This window comes from Petaurus breviceps, unplaced genomic scaffold (genome assembly GCF_028583685.1).
Source record: "Petaurus breviceps papuanus isolate PSGF00001 unplaced genomic scaffold, PetGlider_PUasm1.0 174, whole genome shotgun sequence".
Classification (NCBI taxonomy): Eukaryota; Metazoa; Chordata; class Mammalia; order Diprotodontia; family Petauridae; genus Petaurus; species Petaurus breviceps.
Window position 1 is genome coordinate 16,720,036 of NW_027185761.1, and position 11,398 is coordinate 16,731,433.

The following is an 11,398-nucleotide window of genomic DNA, read 5'->3' on the forward strand; positions in this document are numbered from 1 at the left end:
TGCTGCTAACACCCAATGCCCAAAGTCTTAGCTTTGAAAATCTGACTCCAGCCCCTATGAGAACACTTCTCAGTTCTGTCACTTCTGCCCCACAAAAAGGCATCACCCCATGGAAGTTCAGCAGCTTGAGCTGATAGGGGATCCCAGCAAGGCCTGGAAAGAAAAATGCTTTGGAATCCACCTTCTCTCCAGAGCTGGCATAGGTGAAACGAAGGATCCAAAGCCTATTGCCAAGTACACCCCAGCTCCAATTCCAGGCCAGCTCTCTCCGGGACTCCATGGCCATGCAGCAGGCCACACCCCTGCCTTCTCACTGTCAGGGATGCATCCTTCTCTCCCCAAGCTGGTTTTGCTGTAGGCCTGAGTCAGAAGAGCAGCTTCCTCCTGAAGAAGCTGGGCCAACCTCCCCACAACCCTCTGAATTCCCTCTGCTGGGGCCCAGGAGGAGCCTGGGACCCAGAGCCCCAACAGGCCATCAGAGCTGAGAAACCAATGCCTTCAAAGGCTGGTGGATTTGCTGGAGGCAGAGAAAACAGATCTTGGCTGGGAAATGAGGAAGACAGAGCCCCAGGGAGCGGCTTCCAAAATAAAACAGATGAGAAAACGCAGCCAAGCCCCAGATATAATAAACCCCAGATAATTAACAAGCCGTCGCCGAGATAATCATAGGGAAATATACTTTTATTGCCGCACACATGCTCCTGTTTTATTTTTAAATAGTATATATTAGAATAGATCTTAGCTCTGAAAACCTGCAGTTTGGGCATATATTTTTTTTCTGAGGGAAAGGGGCTGGGCAGCTCTCAGCCCCTCCCCTCCCCTCTCTGAGCAAGGGTACCTGGGGCAGCCTCCATAAACAGCCTGGGGGGAGTGAGGGGGAAGGAGGAAGCTCTCCTCTCAAGCCCAGATCAGTTTTCTCTGGGCTTAGCACAATCCCCAGGCTTCACCTGGCCTTGGAGTCCTTGGGGGAACCTGGTTTTCCAACATCCCAGCTTTCCCAGGATTTATTACCCCAACCAAAAATCACTCTCCTGTATCCTCACCAGGAGAGTTTGGGAAATAGCTGTTTGTGCTTTGAGGGGGAAAAAAAAGGAAAGCACCCATTGCGGGGCCCCAGGGACCAAAGTACTCAGCTTGGCCCTCAACTGGACCCTGACAGTGCCTCCTGCCTCTCTCCCTCTCACCCAGAGCCTGAGCTAGAGACCAGGGGACTGGCTCTTGGCCCATGTGTGCTCAAGGGACCACATGGGGGAAGGGACATGCCCTGGAGCAATGCATCCTCAGGGACCTCTCTGATCCTTCTAAACAGAGGAAAGGAAGATGATGCCAGCAAGCAGATCTTTACCAGAAGCAGATGAAGACAATCTTGCCCCCAGAGCCTTCTTTTCCCCCCTAATGAAGGGGCCAGAGGGGAAAGCTCAATAACCTGGATGGAGTAAGGCAGGCTGGGGAAGAATGAGCTACATAGCCCACATCCCAGAGGAGTGGAAAGCACATCTGCCCATTGGCCAGAGGTGTTGGGGAAGGGCTTTGCCCACACATATGTGGTCATGAAGAGAAGCTGATCTTGTCAATGCTTCTCTCCTTTGCCTAGCAGAAAAATACATTCTTAGCTTCTAGAAACAAAGATTCAAGACCTATAGTGACTGGGGCTTCCAACCCCAAGGATATAATCAGTACTTGGAGAAAAACCCCTTCCACCCAACACTCCCAGATTCAGGGGAGGGGGCGGGGATGATGCTGATCTCAAAGCCATTTAGAGAAAGCTGTCCAGACACCGTGGTGGGCGTCAAACCTGGCCAGGTCCCTGGATTCAGGCCAATGCCTCTCTGCAGCAAGGGGGAAGCCATACCAAGCTCTCATCAGAAAGGGGAGGGGGACACTGGGTCCCCCAGTTAGCAGCATCTAGAAGTCAACAATCCAGGCCAATGTTGGCCAAGAGCTCCTCCAGGACCTGCAGCCTCTGGCTGGCCTCCTCGATGGCACTGTAGGTCTGCACATTGCTAGTGATATGGAACCGGATGTCGTCCACTAGGGGGATGGAGTCTGTCTCCTGACGCTCAGCCACGGCCGCAGCCTCCTCCTTCACAGCTGCTACAAACTCTTCCCGTTCCACTAGCTAGCGGGGGGAAGAAGGGACAAAGGTCTAGTCAGAAGTCCTGAGTGGGAGAATGAGGGGGTGGGGGGGAGGGATACCAGAGACTTCAGCTTAGGGAAAGCCTTCCTCACTGGGGCCCAAATCGAATTCTTCCTACCCAGGCCTTCCTTTCTCCATCCCCCCAAGCTCAAGGGCTCCTACCTTCTCGATGACCTTGGCCATGAACTCTGTGCACTGGTCCTCCAGCCGAGTTAGCTGGAACAGCTTGGCAACCTTCCAGATGCCAACCACGTTGTCCTCATCCAACACCTGGGCTAGGCTCCGACCACAAAGCCGCTTCAGGCCAGGTAACAGGTACATATCAGCTACGCACAGCACATCGTAGGCAATGTCAGGAGACAGCTGCAGATCACACAAGGTATGGCCTCTTGGGTGGGGACTCTAGTCTAGGACCACATCCCCCCACAGTGGAACCACAAAGGGCCTCCAAATTGTTCCCTTTCCAAACAGGGAGGGCGGGATAGGATTCCAAAGCACATCCCCAGCAGGGCTACTCCCCTACTCTAGGGCTCTGAATAATGGCAGAATGGAGTCATATTCCTTCATGTGGCATTCAAAACCCTTCAATCTGACCCTCAGCTTCCTGGTGAGACTTCTCTCAACCAATCTGTAATCATTTATACAGCACCTACTATGTGCCAAACCCATATGCTAAGTTCACCCTCTCACGTGCCTTAAATTTACCAGAGATACAAAACCAAAAATGGAAACAGTCCATCCTTGCACTCCCAGAGCTTACCTTCTACTAGAGGTCGGTGTAGAAACAAGGGCATAGATAAGTCAATACAGAACATAGCCAAACCAAATCCAAAATAATTTCAGAGAACATGATCAACTGAAGGAATGAGGGAAGGACTCTTAAGCTGAATCCTGAAGGGAGCTGGGGGTTACGAAGTGCAGAGCAGCCGAGGTGTGGGGGCCTCGTTCTCATTCACACGTCCCTATCCTGGGCTTTCCCTTCCTCTGTGACTGCTGACATCATTCCCCTTTCCTCCCTGCCCCCATATCTTTATCAAACTCTCCCCGTTCTAGAATGTATTATGAAAGGGATGGCCAAGGCAGCTCCATCTCCTCTTCTGGCAGGGTTATTCAACAAGCTGGGGAAGAGTGCTATAGAAAGTCTGTCTAGATGTTAGAACCACATTTGACTGTCCCTCGTGCTATTCACATGGACTAGAGAGGTGTGAATGGGGACCTGGCTGGACAATCAGGCCTGAAAGAGCTGGTCAATAATGGTTCTCCATCACCTTGGAGTGAGGTCTCCATCTAGGCTCTTGGTTCTAACGTTTTTTGGTTTTGTTTTTACAAATCAGTTGAAGGCTCATATGGAATACCTATCAAATCTTTAGATGACACAAAGCAAAATCATTGGACAACAGAATTAGGATCCAAAAAGTTCATGACAGACTAGAACACTGGGGGGCAGCAAAGTACAGTGGGAAGAAGGTGGGAGTCCCAGGACCTGAGTTTATTATGCTTATCAGCTATATGACTGAAGATAAGCAGCCTAACCCTCTCTCAGCCTCTGTAATAGGAGGAGGCTGGACATCTAAGGTTCTTTCTAGTTCTAGATCTAGAATTCTATGCTTTGAAGTGCCCATACACACCAAAGCCCCCTAAACCTGCTAGAAGGGGACCCCTACCAGGGTCCCTGGAAACACTCAGGGCTTTGCTAGGTACGACGTTAACATACACCCCTCCCTTGGAACCACATTTTGTTGATTAGCAATACCTAAATCTAAATAAGTGTATCTTACAGAAGACTCAGTGCTGTCTGCCCTACTGGGGAGGTAGTCACCGCCGGTTAATAAACACTCCTATCAAATTATAATTGGTTTCGCTGTCTTGCTTTCTCCATTGTCCATTACAGCTTAAGTAACATCTACGAAGATATTTAAATTTTTTAAAAGATAAAATTTAAATGTAAAGTAAAATGTAAACTTTTTACCTGGATTTCTTTTTTTTTCCCTTCTAACTGGGGAGTAGAGTAGGTGGGAGAGAAAATAAATGCTCATTATCTGAAAAGGTCAATAAAAATTTGTTTTTTAACCCAGTAGAAGATAAGCGCCTTGAGGGCAGGGGTCTGCTTACCTTCTACTGGGTTAACAAACTTTTATTATCCTTTAGCACAGCGCCCAGCACAATAGAAGTGCTTGATAAATGTTCAATCAAACTGGGTTCAGAAAATAATTTCTCAAGTACTGAATGAGAGCAGCCAGGTAGAGGCAGCAGCTCATCTGAGGGAGAGCTGGGGCTTTCCTGGAATCCGGGCGATGAGGTGGCCAGAGGTGCTAACTCTGTTAGTCTGCAGCTTCCAAACCAAGGAAAGGGATGAGCAGTCCCAGGCCCCGTGACTGTGGTCAGACTACATCAGGAGGCTGGTTCTGAATCCCGAGGGCTAATATTAGGAAAGATGTGGAGAAGCAAGGGAATGTTCAGCAGAGGGCAACAAGGAAATCAAGCCATCGGAAGGAAGACTGGTTGAAAGAACCAGGGGTATTGAGTCAGCCTGAAGGCACAGGTGACTTCCTGACTATCGGAGCTGTCCCAAAGGGCCATGGGCTGCCTGTGGAGGCAGTGAGCTCCCCAGCCTCAGGAAGCTTCAAGCAAAGGCTGGAGATGTTGTAGGGGAACGGGTGGTGTGGCTTTGGCTTAGCTGGCCTCCGAGATTCTGTAACGGTTCAGCCCCTTCTCAAAATCCAGTGTGAGTATCCCCCTCTCTCCTACAGTCGATCTTTATCCCTCACAAAGGGGAAGTCTCCTCTGCTACACACAGTGACTGTATGTCTTCCCCACTCCCAACTAGGCAATGACCACTTCTACAACGCTAGGACCTTGTTATTTGTTCTCTCTCTTTTCCAGCACTCAGTTTGAGAGCATCCTGCACACATACTATAAATGCTCAGTAAGTATGAAATGAAGTAAGCGAATGTCCCCAGAGGGGAGCCTGACCTCAGTGTCATCACTGTACACGTAGTACAGTACGCGGGTAAAGATGTCGGGGGAGATGCCATGTAGAGTGACCGCAGGGAGGCCAGGAGAGGCTGCCAGCTCTTCACTCTCGCTGAAGTGGTCATCCAGCAGGGCCCGAAAGTAATCACTGCGGCCACAGAAGAAGGCCTAGGGAAGGCAGGAGGAAGGGAGGGGTCACCATGGAGGGGACACTCTGCCAGCTCCATCAGATGATCACAGGACCACAGACTGAGAGCTAGAAAGTGCTTAGTCCAATGCCCTCAGGTTAAGTGGTCACTTAAATATCAGAGGCAGGATTTGACACCTGGACCTCTTAATTTCAAGGCCAGCACTTTCCTCTACACTGGCTGTCCTTGTCTCCTAAGGGTAAAGGTCTTTCTCCAAGACCTTCGCACCTTTGCCTTCCCCCACCTCCAAGAAAATGACCCCTCCATACCACTGACCTAGTGTTAGGGATTTAGGAATAGGTAAGCCCTGGGAGATATAACAAGCTGAGGTCGAGGAAGAGACAGAGCAGGGCTTGGTGAGGAAGCTGGGAGGATAGGAACAGGTTTGGGATGCTGGGATGGGGGAGACCTGGCCAGGCTAAGGAACATCTATCTGGGGACAACAATGCCAGCGCCTCAGGCACCTTGTGACATAAGAAGTTATAGTCGGCCACACGGAAGCAGACGTCGGGACAGCTGCTGAAATTGTCGGTGCTGTCAAAAGGCAACTCTCCGAAGCCCACCTGGCGGATGAAGCAAGAAGAGGACTGGAGGGGCAGACCAATTCAGGGCACCTGCCCGCTTGTGTCCCAACACCAGCCTCAGATAAGGAAGTCAAGGGTCTATTTCAGAACCAGCACTCTCTAGACATCCCACCTTCACCCCCCCACCATCCCTTAGGCAAGGACACGGCAGTTCACTCCCAGGAACTTTGGGCAGGGACCTGGGCATACCCGGAGCTCTGGAGGCAAGGCACAGTCTGCCAGCAGTGCCAGGTCTTCCCGGAGCCGGCAGTCGGCGGGGGGCGGCTCAATGGTCAGCACCTTCACACACGTCCCCGGCTTTGAGGCCACTGCCAAGGGAAGAGCAAAGCTTCTTTCTCTTTCTACCCCCCGGCTAGGCTGCCCAGCCTCACCCAACCAGTCCTGACTGCTGCCGTCGGTGGCCACAGGGAATGGGGCTCACCAAACTCATAGGCCTTCTTGCACTTGGTCTCCAGGCTGGTGATGAGCTCCTGCAGCTGACACTGCTTGGCCAGCCTCTTACAATCACTCACATATTCCACATCAATGTCCAGGCGGCCTGCAGAGAGGACAGCAGTGGGGCCTTCAGAGAGAGGCTTTGCCTCCCTAGCTGGGCAGGCTACAGTCACGGCCCTGGCTGTCGGGACAAGCAAGGGATGGGCCCAGGACAAGGCCAGCCTCTGCCCCTAACCTGCTGTACAGATGTAGGTTGTACAACAACTTGCCTCCATTTCCCCATCAGTAAGAAACTAACTCCTGAGTTGCCCAGAAGTAAGGAAAAGCTTGGTCAGGACTTGTCTCTGATCTAGAAAACAAGAGTCATCCAGGACACAGAGATGTGGCACATGTGGAGTGTGACTGGAGTCACAAACATGCCCAGGGACACTGTGGGCATGGGACTGCATGAGAGCATGACCTAGCCCATCACAATTCATGGAACCCCTACTCAACACAAAACCCTTCCTGGAGGTTAAAAAGGAGGGGCACCCTTCTCAGCGGCAATGACCAATGTCCCATAAAGAACTTGTGTCCAAATCCCCAAACTCTCACAATAGAAGGCCAAGGTTACTGGGTACTTTGGAATGAGTTCTGACTGATGCCCACTTCTTAAATGGGCGAGATGGACAGAAATGAACTGAGAGAAAGGAGATAACTGAGTCATGACCACCCCACTACCAACCACCCAGCTCTGCCAATCACCAGCCCCCAGGAGAGGGGCCACCTGTGTAGAGATACTGCAGAAGGGAGCCGAAGGCCATGGGATTGATCTGTGGAAAGAAAGGAAAGGTCAGGGGATCATGGGATCCCAGAGCTCTCCTCCCTCCCTCCCTCGGGGAAGGTCTCCTAGTATCTCCTCAATCTAACAATTCCAGAGCCCCCTCCCCCAAGACCAGACTGAGAGTTCTCCTCTAAGCCTTTGTACTCTAGAGTTAACCATCAAGGCCTTGGGGGGTAGGGAGGGATAGGGAGGGGAGGAGAAGGAGCCCATGCCTAGCTCAGGCTGTTGGAGAACCCAGGCTTGGAATCCCATATGAAGGAAATGTCCACCCAGGATAGGCCATGTGACTCTTCCTATTTCTGAGCAGTGGGGGACTAGGGACAGACCCTTCCGTGGCCCAGAGCGCGTCTTCAGGGCCACAACCTAGGCCGTACCAGTGGGTGCTTAAGAGCGATCACACTCTTCCCTTTCCACTTGGTATCAAACATGTTGGCGAAGTAGCTGCTTCGGGCACTGAGGATGCATTGGTGGGCACAAAAGGATTTCCCATGGACGATGAAAACGATGTCGCTCTGGTAGCCTTGCTCCAGGAGCCTGGGGGGAAGGGGCTGGGTGGGCAGGGGCACGGAGGGGAAGGGGCCATGGGCCATGAGGGGGAAGTGGCTATCCTCTCATCCCTCCCCCATCCCTGTCCTCTCCCCAGGTCCTTGACCCTGCACATGCCTCTTTTCAGAGCCAGGACCCAAGGTTTGTAAACAAGACAGCAGCTGGAGGAAGCTTATCTCCCCCAACACTCCAAGGCCCATGAGTTAGCTCTTTTTGAGTCTTTACAGCTTAGTCTCTGATATGGGGGAAAATGATATTCAAATTTCCAATTTTATGCCTTGAGATGATACCTAGAAAAAAAAATCTCAAGTGGCCATCGAGGCATCTGCCACTCTCTGGCCTCCTCATGGCTGTGGGAAACGGCAGGAAGAGCTCTGGCCTATCGGAGGAGGGTTCTGAGGCCCACTAAAAGGCCCAAATGGGTTGGTGACCTGGAATTTCCTCCTTCTCCTCTGCCCCAGGGATTGAAGAAGGAGCCCAGGCCCTCCCCAGCGCCTCACCGCTGCAAGAAGTCATCATAGTAATCCCTCTGCATTCGGGTGGAGGTGATCTGCTTGTAATCCCTCAGCTCCCGACGGATGGTGTCGCTCAGCGCCCCATACAGGCAGCGCTCCCCATCAAAAGTGTTGGCTTCACACCTGGCTCCTAAGGAATTATGGGAAACAGCATGGCCTGCTCTCCCTGTGGTCTGCCTGACTCTGACCCCAGTCCTCAGTTCACTGGTCCTACCCTAGATACCCCAATACCAAGACCCCCATCCCAGCCCTACCACCTCATGCTCCAAAGCTCCCTGAAACCCCATCCTCTCTAAACCCATCAGCAGGGTCAGCACATAAATACCATGTGCTCTAACAGGCGCCAAACAGAGTTTACAGGATGAGGAGGGGGCACTGTCAGGGTTAATGCTCAAACAAAGAACTAGGACTTCATTCTTAAGGACAGTTCCACAGGACAAGGCCTCAGGCTGCTAGAAGGACCACAGAGAAAAGTAACCATTGGGCCCCCTGCTACTCTCTGGGCCCAGCCTGCCCCCAAAGCATCCCCCTCTCCCAAGGGCACACACACACTCGTCCCCTCTGGCGCTTACCATTGGCCAGGAGGTAACGTACAAGCTCCTCATGTCCACACAAGCAGGCGTAATATCTGTGAGGAAAAAAATATCCTTCCCCTCACACCAGGGAAATAAGGTAGGGGAAGGAGCAAAGGCCTCAAGGAGTCTGGGCTCCAATACTCACTAGCTGGGTGACAGTCTCCCCATCTCTAAAATGGGGATGTGGGGAAAGGAGAGAATGTTACACTTAAATGATCTGCCTCCCAACTGAGACAGATTGTACCATGTTAGCCTTAAAGTGCTCCAGAAATCAAACTATCATGGCCATGGCCATGGCCCTCCTCAAGGTCCCAGCTCTTGGCTTGGCCTCCCATCCTTCTTCCCCAGAGGAGGTTTCTCCCCTACTCAGTGAATTCCAATGGTTTCCCATTGCCTCAAGCACAAAATAGAAACTGCTGTTTAACCTTGAAATCCCTATACAACCTGGCTCTGACTAATCTCTCCAGTCCAGTGGCCATCACTCTCTCTGCTGCACACTCTGCAATCCAGCCAAATCAGCCTCTCTCTGTTCCTCATACATGAAACTCCATTTCCTACCTCCATACCTTTGTACTGCCAGCTCACCATGCCTGCAGCACATCCCTAACTCTCCTCTTTCTTTAAGACACTATTCAAGCATTTCCCACTACCCACTAGTGCTCGTCTTCCCATAGGACCTTATATTCCACTACTTTGTATGTATTTATACTTATTCATCTTATATTTGTGCTGTATATATTTATATATGTCCCATAAGAACGTAAGCTCTTTGGAGTAGGGCTCATCATTCTTTGCACTTATATCCTCAGTACGTAGCCCTTAATAAATGCTGATATGAGATTGGGGAACTCTCTCCCCCAAAGGGAGGTGGGGATACTCACAGAGGAGTACTGTCCCATTTGTCTCGGACATTGATCTCCACATCTCTCTGCTCCAGAAGGTACCTGAGTGGAAGGGAGGAAGCAAAGGTTTGAGTAATGCCTCTTCAGTGGGAGTCATCAATCCCCCAAAGGAGAGAGGGAACACTACTCGTCCATGAGACTGGGGGGCCCAGTGCATTAAGACTAGAGATGAAGCCTCTGCTCACGGGACAGAAAATGGCCATGGGAACAGAAAAGATGGAAGTGGGTGAGAGATTTGGAAAAAAGAGTCTACAAGACTTGGTGACTGATTAGCTCTGGAGGACAAGAAAGAAGAGAGTGAACCAAAGAACAGAAATAGGGAAATTAGAAGGAAGAGCTGATTTAAGAGGTTAAGATAAGCCTGGTTAGGGAAACGCTGAACTTACAATCCTGGCAGAATGCTGAGTAGGAAATTCCCAGAAGCTAATGGCAAAAAGGTGCCTGAAGTATAGGAGAAAAGACGGTACCAAAGACAGGGTAATAATAATACACCGTGGGCATCACCCTGGGCTGCTCAGTGCCCCAGCAAGGCTTTTAGGGGAGAAGGGGCCAACCTGCACGATGAAAGAAGCCCTCACTGAAAACCTTCTCCAGTGCTGAAGTCACAAGTCAGCCAAAAAAGACCGACAGCAGCTAACATTTCAGAAAGCCCTTGCAGGCAGAGGCATCAAACAGCACCCTAAGCAGACTCAGACATTACTGGGAAATATTTAACAAAATGACTAAAATTACAATAGAACACAGATAATGTTAATATGAGTCTGTTAAGTCAAAATGTGGCCTGAAGGAGCCCTTACATATGCTTTGGTGGCCTCAGTTGTACCAGAGTTTGACACCACTGCTGCCAGGTAGTACAGAAAGCAGGCCTCGAGGTGTTATACAGAAAGCAGGCCTTGAGGTATTACAGCTTCTATTATTCTCATTATTTATAGATGAGGAAACTGAGGCTCAGAAAGGTTAAATATCTCGAAGTTTGCAGCCTGATTTGAACTGGGGCGTTCCCTCATTCTGAGTCTAAAATCTTTTCCCCACATGATGCCGTCTCATTTTCTCTCTAGTGCCTCAATATCTCTAGCAGTTATTACATGGTTATCTACACACAGGTGAGGGTTGGAACCAGAGGAAACAGAAGCAGTCAGGGAATCAAGAGACAGAAGTAGACAAAGGAGGCCACATGCTCAGGGACTGAAAGGAAGGAGGGAAGCCAGGAAAGGGGATTAAACAACAACCGGTGGACAGGAGAGCCAGGTGAGTGCAATGAAGGCAGAGGAGCAACCGTCTCAAGAAGAATGCATCAAAGGAAGCCTAAAGGGATGGGATGATGAGGTCTGAGAAAAGGCCAATGAGTCCAGTGATGGGGTGGGTCATTGGTGCCCTGGAAAATGATAAGTCCAGTGACTGGGTTGGTCTTGTAAGATATAAAACAAAGTGGATAGAAGCAAGGCAGGTACACAATTCCTTAAGAAACCTGGTTGTTTGCCCTTCATTCTCAAAAGTGGACTGTAACATCAGGGAGGTGACGCAATGACATGAAGTAACTAGAGAGATAATAGACAGAAAGGAGAGCAGGAAAAGTAATGATGTTTTTTTCATTCTAGAGACTTGTGACAGTTTGGAGAAAGAAGTCAGTGGACAGGGAGTGATTGGATTAGAGAGAGAGAGAGAAAGAGAGAGAGAGAGAGAGAGAGAGAGAGAGAGAGAGAGAGAGAGAGAGAGAGAG

General features: G+C 50.5%; 1 protein-coding gene across 1 annotated transcript in view; it reads right to left on the bottom strand.

Annotated features, from left to right (window-relative positions):
- Positions 1-660: 660 nt before the first annotated feature.
- The window catches only part of ABTB1 (ankyrin repeat and BTB domain containing 1), a 13,304-nt gene continuing 2,566 nt past the window's right edge, over positions 661-11,398 (bottom strand). Inside the window, exons 2-12 of the mRNA XM_069083826.1 lie at positions 9,658-9,720; positions 8,774-8,829; positions 8,187-8,331; positions 7,515-7,674; positions 7,084-7,129; positions 6,304-6,420; positions 6,072-6,190; positions 5,763-5,861; positions 5,111-5,278; positions 2,300-2,500; positions 661-2,119 (exon numbers count right to left, since the gene is read on the bottom strand). Of these exons, the coding sequence (XP_068939927.1) occupies positions 1,913-2,119; positions 2,300-2,500; positions 5,111-5,278; positions 5,763-5,861; positions 6,072-6,190; positions 6,304-6,420; positions 7,084-7,129; positions 7,515-7,674; positions 8,187-8,331; positions 8,774-8,829; positions 9,658-9,720 (1,381 nt within the window). The 3' untranslated portion in view covers positions 661-1,912. The remainder of the gene's footprint in view (positions 2,120-2,299; positions 2,501-5,110; positions 5,279-5,762; positions 5,862-6,071; positions 6,191-6,303; positions 6,421-7,083; positions 7,130-7,514; positions 7,675-8,186; positions 8,332-8,773; positions 8,830-9,657; positions 9,721-11,398) is intronic.